The 21,261-nt window shown below is 37.3% G+C and overlaps 1 protein-coding gene across 3 annotated transcripts in view; it reads right to left on the reverse strand.

Moving 5' to 3' along the window:
- Positions 1-21,261, reverse strand: part of Fbxo11 (F-box protein 11) — a 77,626-nt gene that overhangs the window by 1,390 nt on the left and 54,975 nt on the right. The window contains exons 4-22 of one of the 3 annotated variants that reach the window (XM_010615795.3): positions 20,857-21,001; positions 18,990-19,119; positions 17,373-17,456; positions 17,045-17,177; positions 15,581-15,687; positions 15,392-15,503; positions 15,192-15,298; positions 14,979-15,116; positions 10,604-10,821; positions 8,967-9,052; positions 7,852-7,946; positions 6,099-6,221; positions 5,930-6,015; positions 5,162-5,238; positions 4,686-4,829; positions 1,469-1,579; positions 797-904; positions 448-556; positions 3-101 (exon numbers count right to left, since the gene is read on the reverse strand). In XM_010615795.3, coding sequence (XP_010614097.1) covers positions 3-101; positions 448-556; positions 797-904; positions 1,469-1,579; positions 4,686-4,829; positions 5,162-5,238; positions 5,930-6,015; positions 6,099-6,221; positions 7,852-7,946; positions 8,967-9,052; positions 10,604-10,821; positions 14,979-15,116; positions 15,192-15,298; positions 15,392-15,503; positions 15,581-15,687; positions 17,045-17,177; positions 17,373-17,456; positions 18,990-19,119; positions 20,857-21,001 — 2,212 coding nt within the window. The remainder of the gene's footprint in view (positions 1-2; positions 102-447; positions 557-796; positions 905-1,468; positions 1,580-4,685; positions 4,830-5,161; positions 5,239-5,929; positions 6,016-6,098; positions 6,222-7,851; positions 7,947-8,966; positions 9,053-10,603; positions 10,822-14,978; positions 15,117-15,191; positions 15,299-15,391; positions 15,504-15,580; positions 15,688-17,044; positions 17,178-17,372; positions 17,457-18,989; positions 19,120-20,856; positions 21,002-21,261) is intronic. The other 2 variants (XM_010615796.3, XM_010615797.3) reach the window with 2 other exon arrangements.

Consider the following 21,261-nt stretch of genomic DNA (forward strand, 5'->3'; position numbering starts at 1 on the left):
ACCTATCATGTCTAATAAATTCTACATCATGTCCCTGATGGCACTTCTTAATGCAGTTCACACATATGGCATTTCGATCTGTGGTGTTGCAAGTGTGACATCTAAAAAGCAAAACTTTGTATTATTGCCCGGTCAGTTGTATTTTTACCCTATTATCTGACCTTTTGGCTTCACCCAGATGAAAGGGAAATTCATGTTTCTTTCTGAGGAAACCGTGATTTTATAAGTTGTTAATTAAAGTCTTTCTGGGCTGAATCTGGGGAAGAGGGGAGTCACAACTTTAGTGACTGTGACAGCTATATTTAGAGTACCATTTTCTACAATACTGGGATATTTCCATATTTACAGTGTTTCGGTCAATATAAAATTTGCGCAGTTATAAGTTGTCAACTTAAAAAAAATTACTATTTTCCCCTTTCTGGGCTCATAAATAATTGAGAAAAATACCTGTAGAAATCATGCATGGGATAGCTGGTATAACTTGATATTTTATATAAACACTGGCCTCTACTAACAGCCTTTTCTATGGCATCTTGATTGTTCATTATTTTGTTATCTGTAATAGAAAGACATAAGTAAAAATCTAAATGACACTTAAAAAAGACCCACTAAATTTGACAGGGTTAAGCAGATAAGTTACCCAATGCCTTATGTAAGACATACCAATATAAATTAAGTTGCCTTAAATTGTTGCTAAGTTGAAGAGTGGCAGAAGGAATCAACTAAAACAATGGCTTCTGATCATCTTTTTTATGGCATATTCATGTACTTATAGGCAGAACATACTCCAACATACCTTTCATTGTCACATTAACACCAGATGCTAAAAATAAGCCTCCAAACCGGTTGTTAAAAATCTGATTGCCTTCTAATGTTGCAGTTGCATGATTTGTAATTTCAATACCTAAAGTAAAATTTACAAACAAGTAGGTGCATCATCACTGGTTCTTGTATATAAAAAGTACATTAACCCTATTAATGTGTAAAGGATAAAATGCAAATACTGGTATCACTGACAGAAACATTAACACTTCATCACTGATAGTTCGCACACCAAGTTGAAGGGAATAGTGCCACAAGCAGGTTTAGGTAACTGGTAGTTTGAAGTGAAAAGGAGCTAGGTACCTGTTTTCTTCACTTGTAAAAATGTTAACTTATGTATTTTGAAAATGGGATTTTGGGTCAGAGGCCTTGAGTTTATCTGTGTTCCTATGAGGAGGAGAAGACTGCACTGAGTGTGACTGTTTCATGATGACTACTATGAACACTGAGCAATAAGAGTACTGTTTTTTACAAACGGCCTAGAGTGGAAGAATTTAGAACTTTGAATAGATTCTGTCATATGTGACTAAAAGGCATCTGGCTACTTTGGTAGCACAATTTGCACATTATTATAGTAGAATATAATGTACCAAAATATAGGTATTGCAGAATTATAAATATGCCACATACACACACACATACAAACCTGCAGCAAATCCATCAAATATTCTGTTTTTCCTTAAGACTGGATGGCTATTAGTGCTGATGAGAACACCTGCTTGTGCATTCCTGAAAATGTCATTTTCTTCAAGAAGACCTATAATAAAACATTTTCTTAGATCAAGGCTAATGCATACAGCTTTACTAGTTCTTTTGGTGGTAGGTTTTATTTACCTAAGCCAAATTGTAAATTCACAACTATTTTTCCACCTGAAATTTTATTTCAAAAGCATTAAGGTACAACTTAACCAAAAATGACTGTTAAGAGCACTCTAACCAGTGAACTCAAATTCATGATAGCAAAAATGTCTACTCCCTAATCCCTAGAATATTGATACATAACTCAGTGAATTTAAATTAAGATTTCTAAAAATTTCTTGCCCTATATTTCAGTTGAAAGCAAGCCCTTATTATTTCTGGCCTTTATTAGTATCTATGATCATTCTCTGATTAATTTCCTTTAATCTAGTCTGTGCGGCAGGGTTTCCAGTTTTCTTACAACTTATTTGGTTGAGAGAGGGCCTCTCTATATAGTTGAGACTGACCTGGAACTCACTATGTAGCCCAGGCTGGTCTCACAGCAGTCCTCCTGCCTCAGCCTCCCCAGTGCTGGGATTACAGGTGTGCACCACCACACCTGGCTCTTACAACTTTTTTTAAAAGACAAAGCTGTGTATCCCAGGCTTGCTTCAAACTCCTGGTTTTCCTGCCTTAGCTTGTTGAATGCTGGGATTATAGGGGTGTTCATCACACCCAGTTTCTAGTTTCTTACAACTTTTCTTGATTTATAAAGCTACTTTCTGAGTATGGTTTAACAAATAAGCTTGCTCCTTGCAAGCTCAAGGAGCAGAGTTCAATCCACGGTACCAAAAACAAAAAACCCAACTTGGTGTTTTTACAGCTATAAATCTTTTTTGTTACGTTTTTTGGTACTGGGGATAGAACTTGGGTCCTTGTGCTTGTGAGGCAGGTGGCAGAACCACTTAGCTAAATCCCCGGCAACTTGCTGCTTTCCCCCAACATAACTTCTTTGTGGAATGTCCCACATGTATCTGTCGTCTTCTGGGAAAGTTTTGGTAGCACTCATTTTTCTGGCAGTGTAACAGTATGGGTCAAGAAATCCTATCTTCAGGCCTTGAAAATACTCCACCACTTACTAGCTATATGATTTAGCGGGTTACTTAACTACCTTCTCTGTTCTTAACTGTAAAATGGGCATAATGTATGTGCTACATAAGAGTTCTTATGATTAAATGAACACATGTAAGAGCACAGCACTAATAGCTAATACTATGCCCATAAGACCTAGTTATACAGTGCATTATAATTACATACTGATATTACTCTGCTCCCTGTAGATGAGACAAGTCTTATTTTTGTAAGCATGTGACCTGTCTGTTATTCCACATATTGAAATACTGTACCTCTAAATCCTTTCCCCCTGAATGCCACAAGGAAATTTCTCTGAAATGGTCTTACAAATTTTCATGGTTATAAGCATTATATATGAGGCTGCTAATTAAAGTCTGTCTGCTTAGTATGGTCATTTATTTAAAACTGAATCCCTCACTCCCTCCAAGCAGGGTCTTGCTATTAGTTCACGCTGGCCTTGAACTCTCAGCAATTGTCCTGCCTCAACCTCCCAAGTGCTGAGACTACAGGTGTGTTCCACCATGCCTGGCAAAACTGACCTAATGTTTTCATTCTTTAAGTGAAAAGTACCACCTAGTAGTTATTTTAATCAGAACCTTGAGTGTCATATTTCACTGTCACTTCCCATACTGAGATTGATCATGGTCTTAATTGATGCTAAACATATATTCTGGCTCTAAAGTACCGGTCCCAACATCTATCCCCACCCCTTTTCTTTCTGAGACAGGGTCTCACTGTGTAGTTCAAGCTGGTCTTCACTATTGTAGCCCAGGCTGGCCTCAGCCTCCTGAGTGCTGGGATTACAGGTGTGTGCTACCATGCCCCACAGCCACCTATTTTTAAGATCAATAATATGCTTCCCTTTCTCTCATGCAATCACTTTAGTTCAAGCTCATTATTTCTGGCTTAAGTAATTCCAAGACTCAGCTTCTGATCTTGCATACTTCTACTATAACCTCAAGAGCTACTACTGAGAAAATAATTTCCTTACTGTGTGTAGAAAACGTGATTTGAGCCTTGTCTCTTCTCCAGCTCGACTTTCAGTGTCTCATCTTAATAAACCACTTTGTTTCTTTGAAACTGTTTACAATGTGCCACTCCATAGACTAAATTTTATGGAAGTAGTACTGTTTTATTTACCAATTTCTATCACAGTGGTTGGTACAGAGTGTTCAATCAGGATTTACAGAGCAAATGAAATAATTACAGGTGGAATGGCCTCCCCACCCCTTACCCAGTGAATACCTATTCATTTTTCAAGACAGCTCTAGAGCGATTTTACTAGAAAAACCTTTTCTCAAACCTTGCAATTAAAACCAACCTTTCTGTATTTTGTATAGACTCCTATCTGTCACAGAGACATTTCTCTATCACATTATATTGAGGTCTGAACTCCTTGAGTCTCAGCCTTACTGCTTGGCTGAAGCAGTGAATTTTGTACTAAGTCTTGGTATGTTTGGCTATCCTTCCACATAACATAACGTACAATTTGGAGTTACATTATTTTGGGAATAGTCATAGATTTGCATTCAAATGCATTCTGTGTTCTCCTCCAATCTCTGAACAGCATGTATTTGCAAGCAACTAACGTTGGAACTTCTGCCTCAATGCAGAGTCAGTTGACCTTTATGGATATCAAGTCAGGAACAATTTGGCTTTGTTAATTCCATTCTCTAACAAATATAGAACAGTTAAAAAAAAAGGCAATACCTATTTCCCACAGACATACCAGTTTACATATTAATTTCCTCATACTTAGTTCTGTAACTTTAAAGTTCATTGTATCACTTCACAATAGAAAGTTGAGAGTCAGGATGTAAAATTCTGCTACTTTAAAAAAAGCTTTACTGACAACTGGCAGAGTCAAGGAAAAGTACTGTAAACATTTGTCTTCTTTAACTCTAGGCACTAATTTAAACCATCTCAAGATTTGAGAAGACTGAGATTTGTTTCATTTATAATATATTAGTTGACAATATCATTAATCATTAAAGATATGGAAGAATAATGAAAAACTGGGTTTTTCACTAATGCAAAATTAACAACAATACCTCGACCCCCATTAAATATACAGATGCCACCATCTCTTCCATCGTGAATTTTATTTCTTCTTAGTGTAGGATTACTATCTGTCTTAATCCAGACTCCAGCCATTGCATTGTCAAATATTTCATTGTCTTCTATACAGCCTAGGCCTATAAATGCAAAAAATTTCAAGTGTTATTTAAAGGTATATTTCTAATTGCAGTAATGAACACTGAACCCAGGGGCCTTCATGCTGAGCTATATCCCCAGCCCTTTTTAAAATTTTTGCTTAATATTTTTTGCAGTCCTGGAGACTAATCCCAAGGCCTTTGCCCTGAGCTACACTTCTCGGCCTTTTAAAATTTTTGAGACAGGGTCTCACTAAATTGCCCAGGCAGGACTGAATGAATTTGTGATCCTCCTGCCTCAACCTCACAAAATGCTGGGATTACAGGCATGTGCTACTTGTCTCCAAATATTAAACACAGATGATAAAACATACCAGAATTATAAACAAGAATTCCACCATTCTGTCCTCCCCAAATTTTGTTACGTCTGATTTTGGGGTTGCTTCCAGTCCTATGGATAAGACAGAAAATTCCATTTAAATTGCTTCTCCTATATTCCACGTTACATGAAGTAGCCAGAAAAATCTACATTTTAATCATAGTAGGAGTTAATATAATGGAGCTCTTGAAGATGTTCTGAAAAGTCTATCAGCAAAGACAATAGCTGAATTTAATTACTTAATTTGTATATAGAAATAACACCTTCTGATATGTTGCTGCAGATTTACATTATCACTAGAGAGCCTCCCAAGTATGTAAGCTAAACCAAGGTAGTTAGATTGACCTATTATTTTGCTATGTAGTCTCCCCTCACACATAAAATGTAGGGTTAAATCGTATGATTAAGATTATTAGGGTTCCAAAAACTTAAAGTATGAAAGGTAATCAGTTTTACATAAGTAGTGTAAAAACTAAGTGCCAGTGGCATATCAGGCATAGAGCAAAATACATGGCAGCTGATGTGACTCACATGAGTCAGAGGAATAGTGGAAATGACTTTTTAGGGCATATGTTACTGGCTCCTGCCCTCACCTAGAGGAAGAAAAGCTACATTCTGACAACTTAAGTCCAGTACAAAAGAATGAATGTATGTATGTCAGGGTAGATAAATAACAGGCTTTAAACAATTAGGAAATTCCTTATACATGAGCCACATATACCCAAGTTACCTACAAAAGATAGCCAAATGTCAAAATAATTACCTTATTTGAACTCCTGAATACATATGATTATAGATATCATTGTCCTCTAGCACTCCATGTCCATTGTCATAAAAATAAACACCAACCTAAAATTAAAAAAAATATTTTTCTTAAGTGGTAAGTGTTTACAAAGAAGTATTTCCCATCCAAGAGTTCCAGCTAATCCTACCTGCTTGCCACTGTGTATTCGGTTTCTTCTCAGTACTGGAGTGCTGCCAGTTGTCACCCAAACTCCAGCCAGAGTATTACTATACACTTCATTCTCTTCTATTACACCTTGTCCTTTTTCATGCTAAATAAAAGTTTCAGTGGTTACAGTATATAACTTCTATAAGGAAGTTTATAGTACATTCAATTTAAAAATAGTAATTACAACAATTTGATTTTTTTTTTTAGTCAAATAACGAAGTAATATTTTTTGGGGTACTGGAGATTGAACTTTGGTCTCACACATTTATGTGCTCTATCACTGAGCTACACTTCTGTCCCCAACAACATTCTTTTTATGTAGTGTCTACTTGAATTTAAACTTCTCAAATTTTTATACTGTTGCTCTGTTTTTAGAGGTTTCAGTCTGTAGTCAGCTGGCTCCAAAACAGAAAGGGCTTGGTGGAGAGGCCTGGACAAGAAGATTGCTGAACATCCTGTGGCAGCCTGAAAGTAGAGCTTGAAGGGTGGAGCAAGGGAGGAAAATATGCTCTTCCAGGTCACACTCCACTGACTTGCCTCTTCTGACTCGGTGCCATGTCCTATCAGCACTTTAAACTGTTAGAATTAGTCCACTAAATGAATATAGTGCCCCCATAATCCAATCACCTTCCAAAAGCTTTACCTCTGAATACAGAAGGCTTCTGGGGGATTTTCTAGATCCAAACCATAACAGCCTCCTCTAGCATGAGTAAAATCAAAAGTCTCACCTAGAGCCAGGCATGCTGGCACAATCCTAGCACTTTGGGAGGCTGAGGCAGGAGAATCACAAGTTTGAACTCAGCCTGGGTAACTTAGTGAGACTGTATCTCAAAAATAAAAGGGGCCAGGGATTTAGCTCAGCGGTGCTGCTGGCTACCTGCCTTGCAAGCACAAGGTCCCGAGTTTGATTCCCGCTACCAAAAAAGAATGAATGAATGAATGAATAAATCAATAAAACAGTGTGGGCTGGGGATGGTGGCTCATGCCTGTAATTCCAGCACTGGGAAGGCTGAGGCTAGAGGGTTATGATGAGTGTGAGGCCAGCCTGGGTCTCATAGTGAGTTCAAGTCAGCCTGAACTACATAGTGAGACCCTCTGCCTCATAAAATAGGAGGGGGGTTGGAATGTAGCTCAGTGGAAGGACCTGGGTTAAATTCCTATAATTTCTAGTATGGCATTAAACAACAACAACAACCAAAGATATCAGAAAAAAAACCCCAAAACCCCAAAACCCAAAAACAACAGGGCAGCTATACCTAGTATGACCCAAGGGTCTTTTTATACTGTACTTTCTGATGTTTATCAATGGTAAGTTTCAGATAACCATGATGACAGAAGATGATACAGGACTAATACGGACCCTAAAACAAGATTATTTCATGTTTTTAATAGAATTCCAAAAACACTGGCAAAATTCCAATATAACAAATGTAATGTGGACTGCCAATTCCTTGTTAATCTAAGACATCCAAAGATGTATGTCTCCTATTCCCAAATTTAGTTAGCTGCTGATTAAATTTTATACGATTCTACACATACTATAAAATTAGAAGTCATTCATACACTGGCAGGAAGAATAGTATTATTTATTGTCTAAATATTAAAGACAGCTATAAATTCATTCTTCTGATGTTGAATATGGCCCATCTAAAATGATGTAATCCCTCAAAACCCTTTTTGTTTGGCCCGGGCTTTGATGCATGCATTTAACATAACTACATTCATTAACTTACCACATAAATCCCACCATGCTGGCCATCATGAATTTTGTTATGTCGAACTATTGGACAACTGTTTGTCCTAATCTGAATTCCTGCTAATGCATTGCCTATTTAAAAATAAAAGTCACAATGTCAAATCCTAGAGTCTAGTGGGACGCAGTTAAGAATTAAGAATTTTACATCAGGCAGTAGTAAAAATTTCTGCACTAGAATTTTAATGAAAATTACAAGGCAAAACTAAGGGAACTAGAGTGTAAACACATGTGGAAGGGGTGTAGACAATATAGTACAGTGATCGAGAGAAGAGACTCGAGCTGGGCTGCCCAGTATTGAAGGTCAGGATTCTACCCGTTTTCTTTTCTTTTTTTTGGCACCGAGGATCAAACTCAGGCCCTTGAGCTTATGAGGCAGGCAGCAGAACCACTGAGCTAAATCCCCAGCCCAAGATTCTACTTATTTTCTAGGTGACTGTGAGTAAGGTATTTAACCTCTTTGTGGCTGTGTATTGACCAGCAAGTGGGAATGTTATATACCTCATAGAATTATTGTGAATATCATGACTTAATTCAGAGAAGGTTCTCAAAATAATGCCTTGTCCTTACCAAGCAGTTAAGGTAGCAGAATGTAAAGCCTAGAAGCATTTTTTTTTTCTTTTTTGGTACCAGGAATCAGACTCGGGATTTAGCTTAGCAGCACTGAGCCGACCTCACAAGTGCAAAGTCCTGAGTGCAGTACCACTGAGCTAAGTCCCCGGCCCTAGCATACTGATTTTTAACACGGACATACCTAATAAATGCTGAATTAATGTTTATAAAGCTTTAACGAGGAGTATTTTCCTTTTCTAGTTAAAGTGCATTAAACTACAACAAAAACAATTGTTAAGTGTATATAAGGAAGCTGTAGATAGGTATACTTAAGACTAGGGTATTATTTAAACTTTCCCCCTGGTATCTGGTATAATGCCTGGTAAAGACTTTGTTAAGTGAATATATAACATAGAATAATCTTTATTGAAAAATACAAAGAAATTACATCAGTTCTCCCACTTAGATGGTTCAAAATGGTCGATTTTGCTAATACACACCAAGAAGACAGGCTAATCTTTCGGAACAAGACAATATGCTTACCATAAATGTCATTTCCTTCAATAAGGCCTCGTCCATCACCAAAGATGTAAACTCCTCCTTGATTTCCATTAAATATAGAATTCCCCCTATAGTTAGGTGAAACAACACAATAAAAGAAGCATCTATGTAATGAAGCTTGTTTTATACAACTGTAAGAACATTCAGTCATGTGACTAACTTCTATGGGCTCAGTTTATTAATCTGCAAAATGAGGCACCTCTATGACTACATGATTTCTAAATTCTCATGTAGTTTTTTCTATAATATCTAAGGCTTTTGAAAAGTCACCAATTGTTTGGGACAAAATAGCATTCTTTTTTTTCAGCAGTGCTATAGGTAGAATTCAGGACCTTGTAAATGGTAGTAAGTGCTCTACCACTGAGCTACATCCCTACTCCCAATATAGCATTCTTTAAAAATTCCCCTTAAAATATTCAAAACAATTTTTTGCTGATCAAGATGTAAATAAAAATTGACAATTAAAAACAATCCTATATTCTTTTTTTTTTTGGTACTAGGGATCGAACTTGGGACCTTGCCCTTATGAGGCAGGCGGTGGCACCACTGAACTAAATTCCCGGCCCACAATCCTATATTCATGATTAAAATGTAAGAGTTGCTGGACATGGTGGCGCATGCCTGTAATCCCAGCACTCTGGAGGCTGAGGCAGGAGGAGGAACACTGAGTTCAAGGACAACCTGAACTATATGGCAACTCTGTCTCACAAACAAAAAACTTTTGCCCTCAACCCAACCCAACCCAACCCAAAAATCCAAAGTAACAGTTCTATACTACCATCTTGGCCAAAGCCTCTAATAAATACTAAGTTTGCTTGCTGTTTACTCTGACCAGAGGAGATGGTAGGAACTATTAGGGAAAGTGACAGCTTGCATGCAGTTCCAACTTTTTGACAGTCTTAGCTTATCTAAGCATCTTTGAGATAGTTTGCTGAGTTTTCTATCTGCTGACTCAGGAAAAAAAAAAAGAGGAAAAAGTCATTCAGGTTCCATGGGAACCCAGCTCACTTTAGTCATTTATAATAATACAGTTTGGGCTGGATATGGTGGTTGTGCATGCCTGTAGTCCCAGCTCTTGGGAGGCTGAGGCAGGAGGACTTGCTGTGAGTTTGAGGTCAGTCTAGGGTACAGAGTTCAAGGCCAGCCTGAACTGCATAGTGAGACTCTGTCTCAAAAAAACAAAAAACAAACAACAACAACCCCCCAAAACCACAACCCAAATCCTAAATGTCAGTATTTTGACTCCCCGCCGCCTTATCTTATAAACTGGGGATCGAACTTGGGACCTTGCACTTGCAAGGCAGGCAGTGGAACCACTGAGCTAAATCCCTGACCCCCACACCCCGCTTTTTGGTGGTACCCACGGCCTTCACACTTTACTGTATTCCCAACCCTTTCTTATTTTTTATTTTGAGACAGGATCTCACTAAGTTGCCCAGGCTGGATTCAAACTTGCAATCGTCCTGCCTTAGCCTCCACCACAGTTCAAGGGCCAGCCTAGGCTACATAATGAATTAGAGGACAGCTTGAACTATATAGTAAAATCCTGTCTCAAAAAACCAAATCAAACCGAAGAAACAAGGTGAAAAAGTAATTTCCACCCATAAATGTGTAAATACCTTATTGTTGGGTCACTATTTGAGGTAATCCATACACCTGCAAAGTTGTTTGCATAGATTTTATTCTCTATGAACTGTCCTCTTCCTTTTTCATGGACATATATTCCTCCAGTTTGCCCATGGTGAATTTCACATCGAACCACTGTGGGGTTAGCATAGGCTTTGACTTCAAAGCCTGCTATCCTGTTTCTGTGTATGTTGCAACTTTCAAAGTAACCCTGTAAAATTCAGAAATTAAACCTGTAGATAAAGGCTACTTTGCAAAAAGAAATACCACCTGCAAAACTTTTTAATGCACACTTCAAAATTACGTATTAGAAATTTTCAAGAGTGAATGAAAAATGTATGCTACATGTCAAATGATAAATATGGAAAGAAACAGGTTTAAATGTTTTAGTAAAACACAATTATAGATCTAGTCTGAGTACAAAGGCAAGAAATAAAACCAGGGAAACAGCTATTCAATAAATACCATTACCTAATGAACATATATGTGTGTGTGTGTGTGTGTGTGTGACACACACACACATCTATCTACAATAAAAGGCTTAGCTGGGCGTGGTGGCCCATGCCTGTAATCCCAGCACTTGGGAGGCTGAGGCAGGAGGATCGCTGGGAGTTTGAGACCAGCCTAGACTACATAGTGAGTTCCCGGGCAGTCTGAACTGCATAGTGAGACCCTGTCTCAAAAAACCAAAAAACAAACAACAACAAACAAACAAACAAACAAAAAAAGGGCTTAAGTGATTAAAGAAAATTGGTTGCCCTATAAATGTACCAGCAAAAACAGGCCAGGTCTGTAATTCAGTGGTATGGTGCTTGTCAAGCATGCACAAGGCTCTGAGTTTGATCCCCCAACACCACAAAAAACAAAAAATGAAAACAACAAAAAACTAATGCAATGGAAACTTAATCCATCAAGAGTGTTTACAGGTGGGACCCTTCGGAGGCAATTAGGATTAGAGAGGACTACCAGAGGAGAGTTCCCATGATTGAATACAGGCAATTTTTAAGAAAGAGGAAGAGACATATCCATGTGCCTTGTTTATTTCAATATGATGCCCAGGGCCACTTTAAGGTTCTGCCGATAAGAAGGCCAGCACCACACCCAGATGCTTGACCCTAGACAAGAATCATGAGTCAAAATAAACCTTTATGGCTCAGGCCTGTAATCCCAGCACTCCAGAGGTTGAGGCAGGAGGATCGCTGAGTTGGAGACCAGCCTGGGATACACAGTAACTTCCAGGTCAGTCTGAACTACATAGTGAGACCCTGTCTCAAAAAACACAAAAACAAGCCGGGCGTGGTGGCGCACACCTGTAATCCCCTGTAATCCCAGCACTCAGGAGGCTGAGGCAGGAGGATCGCTAGACCAGTCTGGGCTACATAGTTGAGTTTCAGGTCAGTCTCCACTACATAGTGAGACCCTGTCTCAAACAAACAAACAAACAAACAAAAACCCCCACACAAAACAAACAAACAAACAACTAAAAACCCCTTTATATAGTATCCACTTTGAGTAGCTGTGTTACTAGCAACAGAAGTCATACTAATATAAACAGCATAAATGGGCAACAGGAAAGGAAATGCCTCCACCATCCCAATATTTTCATAGAAATAACATAGGCACAAATGTATATGGGAAGAAAGGAGACATAACAATTTCGTCTAAAACTTCCACACTTCCATGGGCTGATGGTGATGAAGAGAGGCCCTAAATCTGACCTCCAGCACTACAAAAAATAATGATGAAAAAAAAAGTATGCTCCCTTTCTACAGAAGATTATTCAAAGTGAGGTGAAAAGAATGAAGAGAGAGGACAGCTAGTTCTCAAGATAGGTAACACATGTAATCTGTCAAGTTAAGTTCTGAAATTTGGACTAAGCTCTTAAAAATGTTATAGCGATTTGGCACTGCTAGGAGATTTTAACTATATTTCACAAAACTAGCACTACAAAGGACTAAACAGTAAATAAAAGATAATTGGAAAACTATAAACACTGACAGAAAATTTGATAATGATAAGCAATTATTCCTAATCATTCATTTACTGCAGTACTAGGAGTTGAATCTGGGGGTGGGGGTGGCTCTCCTACCAAACCTCCCCCACCTCCCCCACCAAGACCTTTCTGAGACAGTCTTACTATGTTTCCCATCTGGCCTTGAACTTACAATCCTCCCAAGAACCTGGGATTACAGTTGTGTGCCATTGTACTCATCTTTTAAAAATGCTGTAATTTCTGTAATCCTAAATCTGTGAAAAATAAACTACGGGGTATGTGACAAGGAGTAAATTACTAGGTTGAACTTTAGTAAGTGACCATTACCACAGATTCTTCAAAAACAAGGAACTTATACTCAGGATATCTCATTGTATCTCAAATGATTTGTGAATGAAACAGAAGTATGAATAAATATGATACCTGAAACAGACAAAACTCTGGGATAAAGCCTGAAGACTTAACACAACAGTAAAAAAACAGCACACAGTTCCATCCCAAAACAAAAGTTTTGGATCTCTAGCCAATATAGGTCTCTAAGGGAGGGCACAGTCTCCATATTTAGACTTTTCTAATTCCCACACTCTCCCAATCCTTGGAAAAAAAAACTATGCTCTGCAAGAAGATGTCAATTTCTTTCTTTCTTTTGGTACCAGGGATCAAACTCAGAACCTTGTGCTTGTGAGGCAGGTGCATCACTGAGCTAAATCCCCGGCCCTCAATCTCTTTATTCTAACTAGAGAAGAAAAAGCAGACATTTTTCTACTTTGTTTTCTTATTTACAGGTACAAGCTCCAGCCAGAGTTGTAAGTGAAATGAAATCTTTTCAGGTTAGACATATCAGGAACTAGCTAATATGATGAGTTAGTTTCTGGTCTGAAACTACAGTATTTATTTAGGTCTAAATAGCAATTGATAAAAGGGTACTCTTCATGGTCTAGTTCAGTTGAGACCTGAATTAGGATTCCAGGTATAAGGAATGGCAAAGACAATGACATTTTCTTTGCCACTATTTGTATATATGAATCCTAGACCGTATATACATTCCTAGATTGCTCAGTTAATACTACATAATGGCAACAAAACCTCACCATAATACTTTCTGTGATCACATTACTACTTTCTCTTCCATCTCTGATGCCTGAACAAAAACATGCCAATGTTGTACTAGACAATAAAATGAAAACAATATCTGAACAGATACCTAACATTATTTAAAACAGTGGCCTTATGGAGCTCAAAAAGTGGTCTCTGGAAAATCTGTAAGTATATCATGGTAGTATTTAAATTAAAGTATTAACTATTAGGCTTCCTTTTTTTTGGTACCAGGGACCAAACTCAGGACCTTGAGAGGCAGGCGTGGTGCCACTGAGTTAAATTCTCGGCCCCTATTGCTGTACAACAGTTTTAGAAATGACATTATCACCGTGTCTGTTAAAGTTCTGACTATTTAAGTGGAAGCCAAATTAATAATGAAACATTCACTTTAAAAAATGTATTCTATAGATAATTTATGTTAAACTCATGTATGGGGTCCTTATTAAAAATGTCAATCTTAAAAAAAATGTCAATCTTCGATTCTTGGAAATTCTGATTAAAAAGGGCAAGGGATGTGGTTTAGAACAAAGGCCTTATTTATTGATTGATTGACTGATTGACTGATTGATTGATTGATTGAGACCAAGTCTTTGTACACAGTTCAGGCTAGCCTTGAACTCACCATGTAGCCCAGGCTGTCCTCAAACTTGGCAATCCTCCTGCCTCAGCCTTCTGAGTGCTGGGATTATAAGTGTGTGCCACCATGCCCGACAATGGCCCTGAGTTTAATACCCAGTACTGCCCCCGCCAAAAGATAAAAATAAAACTAAATCTTTCCCGCAAAAGGAGGGCTTGATGGCACGTGCCTACAACCCCCAATTTCTCAGAAGTGCGAGGCAGGAGAATTCCAAGTTTGGAGCCAATATGGGCAACTTAACAAGACTCTATCTCAAAAAATAAAACTGAAAAGGGCTGGGTATAGCTCAGTGGTAGAGCGTTTGCCTAGCCTGCTGGAGGCCTGGTTCAATCTCCAGTACAGCAAAATGTAAAGGGTTGGGGGAGGGTGCCTGTTATGTACACTTACATTTGAGAACTAACCACTGGATTTGACTTCAATTCCTAAGGCCTATACCATCATTACTACATTTATCTGGATATGTTTGATACATGAATTCATATAATGAATACTGCATATTGACTTTAAAATGTGCTCAACTTGCTTTTATAGCTATATTCTTCAATTCAGATAATTTGTTGATGAGAAAATAATGGTAAAACATATATGAAGTTTAAATGATACACAAGTCAGTCTTTCTATTAGGAATCAATGTTCTTACCATGCCATGATCAAATGTGAACACACCGACATCGCGTCCATGATGAATATGATTCCGTCTAATAATTGGGTTTCCATGATTTTTAACCCAAATCCCAGCTAAAGCATTATTGGAAATTTCATTATCTTCATATATTCCCTATGACAATCAGAAACAAACATTAGTAGAGTTTTTTAAAAATTAAGGAAAAAAAAATCACAAATTAAAAAATACCTGTGCATGATCTGTTATATAAAGTCCAACATTTTCACAGTCACTGATGTTACAGTGCTTGATAGTGGGACATGCTCCTTGACCACTAACACATACTGCAGAACCAACTATAAGAAAAATTATTATTTTTTAATTAAAAATCCTATTGGGCAACAATACAGTGACTCAATTTTATCGTAAGAGGCAAAGCAAACACTAACCTGTACATGTACTCCGGATGATACAGTGATCGATAATAGGGCTACAATTTACTGTAATCTCTAAGCAATGGTGTGCATTGTGGTGCTGAGCAGATTTGTCATCAGGGTTGAACTGAAAAATAGAAATTTTACTTGAATAACCTGTCTTAATGATTTCAATATACACATTTAATATCTTAAATTTCTTACCCTTATTGTCATATATCCAACATAAGCGTCTTCAGAACCTTCCATAAAAACAAAGGTTGAATCTCTAGTGTTTTCAATTATAACTTTGTCTGCTACTTTCCCAGGCGCTGTGGAGAAGATATTTTAAGGCATATTACCTTTATTTCATTCCAACAGATAGGTACTTTCTATGGAGAGGGAACTTTAAAAAAAATTTTTTTTTCGGTACTGGGATTGAACTCAAGACCTTGTGCTGGCAAGGCAGGCATGGTGCCAATGACCTAAATCCCTGGCCCATTTAAATGTATTTTTAATAGTCACCCTTAATTAGAAAGTAATAAAGCCAGTGGGCATAGATTTTCTATACTCTTTCCCCTTCCCTTTTGTAGTGCTGGGATCAAATTCAGGGCTTCATGTGCTAGGCAAGTGTTCTTCCCTTCAATCACATCCTACCCCCTTCCTTGTTTTCTATGAGGGAGAGAAGGGAGAGAACCAGAAGAGACAGTACTACACATTTCACTAGCAAACAGTAGGTATGACTAGCTATCTGAAAATGTCCTTTATCCTCAAGAAACTATAGAGACAGCACATATCTTTAAATGACTCATTAATGTTCAATAAATATTTCATTATATTCTTAGAAACAACCATAAAAATCTGAAACAGTACAAAAGTATTTAAAAATTACATTTGTTTCTTTAAAAACACAGCAATAAAAACATCAACACCTTGCCAGGCATGGTGGCGCACGCCTGTAATCCCAGCACTCGGGAGGCTGAGGCAGGAGGATTGTAAGTTCGAGACCAGCCTGGTCTACATAGTGAGTTCCAGGCCAGTCTCAACTACATAGTGAGACCCTGTTTTAACTACCCCCCAAACAAAACAAAACAAAACAAAACAAACCCCCAAAACAAAATCAGCATCTTTATTTTCACTTGATCTTAGCCAAAAGGCCAAGAAGCGATTACCTTTATTTTCAAGTGAAACATAAAACTAACAGTATTTTCTTTAATTAAAAAAACTACAACAGACAGGGGCTGGGGATTTAGCTCAGTGGTTCCGATGCCTGCCTCGCAAGCAAGCACAAGAACCTGAGTTCAATCCCCAGTACCAAAAACAAACAAACAAACAAAAAAAACAAACTACAGACAACTAAAGTACTAACCAGGGCCGGGTATTTAGCTCAGTGGCACCACACCTGCCTTGCAAGTTCAAGATCCTGAGTTCATTCCCCAGTACCGGGGGAGGGGGGGAAGTACTAACTTTAAAAAATATATACAATTTCTTGTAATTTTTATAATTTCTGAAGTCTTTATGCTTTTATTTCCTTCAGAAAGAGTCTGAAATATTTTCATCCCTATTCTTTATCATTAAAGTATTAATAAAGTTCAACTGGATTAAGTCACTCACATTTGAAAAATCCAATATATAATTAAAAAATACAAAAAAAAGTTAAAATTCTAATGACAGTGCATTTCAAAATACCTGCACCAATCATGGTGATCGGAGATTCAATATATATCCATTCATCGGTATATATTCCAGAATGAACAAAGATAAGTCCATCAAAATGAGCTTCTTGTACGCCACCAAGGGCATCTTCAATAGTATCATAATACTAGAAAAAATTAAAGTGTTAGCACAGAGAAAGATTTTATATATGCACACACACACACATTTTTTTTTTTTTTGTGACAAGGCTGGTCTTGAATTTCTAATCTTCCTTTCTCAGCCTCCCAAATTATGGAATGACAGGCATGTGCAATCCCACCTGGCCTTCAAAGAGTGCCACATAAGTCATAAAAATACATACCAACATATTTTCTCTTCCTTTATATCTTGCAGGGTTACTGTAGAAATGTTCAGCAAATCCTGGCTTTACATGTGCACCTTTATACTAAAATGTCAAAAACAAAACAAAACCAAACACTGACTAATGTAAACAGTATATTATAGAAGCATTAATTCTTTTTTTTTTTTTTGGCACTGGGGATTGAACTCAGGACATTGCACTTGAGAGGCAGGCAGTAGCACCATTGAGCTAAATCCCTGGCCCAAACATTATATTCTAGAATAATGTACCACAGTATAACTTTCATTATACATTTAAAAGGAACCTTAACTATCTCAACTAATTTTCTGTCACAGTATAATACAGAATAAATTCTGACTTGGTAATATCTAGTAAGAAAGGCAAAGTTTCTCATTCTCACTATCATTATTTTGGGACAAATAATTCTTTGTGGGACTTTCATGTGCAATGAAAGACACTTAGCAGTATCCTGTGCCAGCATGGTGACAACCAAAAGTATCTCAAGATACTGCCAAATGACCTCTATATTTGAAAGAGCAAAATCACTGCCAGTTGAAAACCTCATATTAAAATTAAGGTAAATGTGGGGTTTTAAAACAACACTGAAAACTAGTAACGTAAATACAAAGAAATGAACTCACTGAAATCGTAACTGCTTTCAGGCTACTGATTTAATATTGCTACTGGATAATATAGTGGTATTTTGGTTTAGGATTGCTTTTGTTTGCAAACAATTTAGTTCATAAACAGAAACATTTGGCAAAATTTTGTTTTGGTTTCTAAACTCTAAATCAGGTGACAAACACAACAGCAACCATCTTTGCAACATAAACACAAATGTAGTCATATTTTCCAAAATCGTAGAACTAATTAAGTTCATGAACCTATATCAATAGTAAAGAGAGGGGACGGGGATTTAGCTTAGTGGTTTCACCGCATGCCTCGAAAGCTCAAGTACCTGAACTTGATGGCGGGGGGGTTAAGTTTTTTTTTTTTTTTAAGTATAGGGGATCAAACTCAGGTCCTTGCACTTTGAGGCAAGCGGTGGCACCACTGAGCTAAATCCCTGGCTTGAGAATTGAGTATTTTGTTGGTCCTTGAACTCATTAGGCAGACAGGCCAGTTTAGAACCTCCAGCAGTCCTCCTGACTTAGCCTCCCAAGTGCTGGAATTATGGGCTGGGATTATTTTTAATTAATTAAAAATTTTTTCTTATTAATTTTAATTTTTCTCATTAAGTTTATTGGTATATTTAAAGCAAATAATGTTACATTTATCATTGGGATCTTATATATCTTGGTTCTTATTTCCTCCCCCACCCCTGCCCCCATTCACACCCTTAAATTTATATATTTATTTAATACCATGCACCATCCGCAAGATCGAACTCAGGATCTTGCACTTGTGAGGCACATGTGGCACTGAGCTAAATCCTCATCCCTTAAATTTATTTTTTATTTTTTTTTTGGGTACCGGGGATTGAACTCGGGTCCTTGCGCTTGCAAGGCAGGCCACCGAACCACTGAGCTAAATCCTTGGCCCTTAAATTTATTTTTTAAAGGAACATTTATTTACTAATATATAATATAAATCAGTATTTTTATTTATATTTCATACCAACTGCTGGAAACTCTCCTTCCAAGGATTTGGATGTTCATATTCTTCTGGATTAATCTGATAGAATTTACCAGGTTCAGGATGCATCATAGGGCGGGTATATTCAAACACTTCCATATATAATCGTTTCCTGAAGGGAAAAAGGAATTAAAGATTTCTTTGTAAAATATCCTTTAAGTTGGTAAAATTTAAAATTTAGTCTACTCCAAAGAATAAAAAAGCAGTAATGGCTTAAAAGAAAAGCTACTCTGAAGAAGAAAATCTCGCTATTGTGAAAACTTAATGCAATTATTTAAATTTTTTCAATAAAATATTTGAAACGTAGTTCTTCCTACATCTTCAGTACATTTACATCCTATCAAGTACCATAAATCTTTTCTTGTACAATGCAAAGTATTTTTTTCTGCTGCTGCTCTTCATTCTCAGTTCTCCCTCTCTCTCTTTTTTTTTTTTTTTTTTTTTTTTTTTTTGGCTTTTTGAGGCAGGGTGTCTTGCTTTGTAGTTCAGGCTGGCCCTGAACTCACTATGTATAGCACAGGCTGGCCTTGAATTTGTGGTGATACTCCTGCCTCAGCCTCCTGAGTGCTGGGATTACAGGCGCGCACCTACACACCCAGATCTCAGTTCTCTTTTCTAAACATATCTTTTCTCTCTTAAATATGAAGTGTATCTTATTTTTCACATCATAAAACACCTATAAATGGTAAAATACAAAAAATATAAAGAGATGATATATAGGCCCCCCCTCCCCTCTGTGTGTGTGGTTTTTTGGAACAGTGTCTTACTTTGTAGAGCAGACTAGCCTTGAACTCATGGTGATTCTCCTGCCTCAGCCTCCTGAGCACTGCGATTACAGGTGTGTTCCCCTCTATGCCTGGCTTGACATACAGTTTCAATACAGGCACTATTTGCCAGTTTAATACATTTCTTTCCAGTCTTTTTTATCTAAAGATTACTCATTTATATATTATAGTTGTAATTATATACTTACTAAATTTTACATCCTGCTTTTTTATAATATAGCATTTTTTCCACTTTATTAAGAAACTGTGAGACTGGGTGTAATTCAATGGTACAGCACTTACCTTTCATATTCAAGGCCCTGGGTTTGATCCCTAGCACTGTAACACCCTTCTCTTACAAAACACTTTTTATAGGGCCAGGGATTGAAGCTCAGTGGTTCCACTGACTGCCTTGCAAGCAGAAGGTCCCAACTTCGATTCCCAGTACCAAAACACCACCACCACCACCACCACCAAAACCAATCCCCCCTAAAAAACCCCACTTTTTATAAAACTTCCATTAGCAGACAGTCCTCAATCCTCCACTGAGACATCCAATAACTACGCTGTCTGGAAAAATATGTACACAAAATAAGATTGTCAGAGGTAAAGTTACTGGGCCAAAGGGAATATGTATTTTAAGTTTTATGGGTGTATCCACAAAAGTAATGTATAAAGTACCAGGTTAGGGCCAGGGATTTAGCTCAGTGGTACTACCACCTGTGTCACAAGTGCAAGGTCCTCAGTTCAATCCCTGGTACCCCCCCAAAAAGTACCAGGTTTAATTCATTAGCTATTTTAAATTACATTTAATGCTATTTCTACAAAAGAAATGAAAAACATTTTCCACCATTCAGTTACTATTAATGATAAACATTACAGGAAATACCTTCATTTACTATTTCATAAATGTTGTCTGGACTGAACCCACATTTGTGGTATAGGTAACTTGGAACTGAAAGCATACTTGTTTTGAGTACTTATTTGTAACTACCAACCTATTCTTCAACACTCTTACTATATATTCAGCACTTTGGGCAGCAAATCATATATCTTAAGATAATATGGCATAGGTTTTCACTTACCATAAAATTGGATCATTAGCAAGTTCACTAAAGCGTTTACACACACAAGCTGCTCTACAAAGATCCTGTTCCAGCAAGTAAGAGAAGATTTTTAGAACTACTTCATCTGGTAGTTTTTCCTGAAGATATTGCTCAGCAGGTGCTGCTGAAAAAAGAAAAAAAAAAAAAGAGAGAGATTGACAAACAGAATATAAACAATTTATTTATTTAACATGTCAGTAATGACTTTCTCATTCTTTAAAAAACATAGTTTTTATTTTATTTAGTGAATAGATCTTTCTTACTTTTTGATGGCACTCATTCTATAGGAAGCATATAATTTTCAGAGATAATACACATCTCGACTTAAGTATTTTTTTTTTCTTTTGTTGGTACTGGGGATCGAACTCAGGACCTTGCACTTGC

This window comes from Fukomys damarensis, unplaced genomic scaffold (assembly GCF_012274545.1).
Source record: "Fukomys damarensis isolate Sample0158 unplaced genomic scaffold, DMR_v1.0_HiC HiC_scaffold_2, whole genome shotgun sequence".
Taxonomy (NCBI): Eukaryota; Metazoa; Chordata; class Mammalia; order Rodentia; family Bathyergidae; genus Fukomys; species Fukomys damarensis.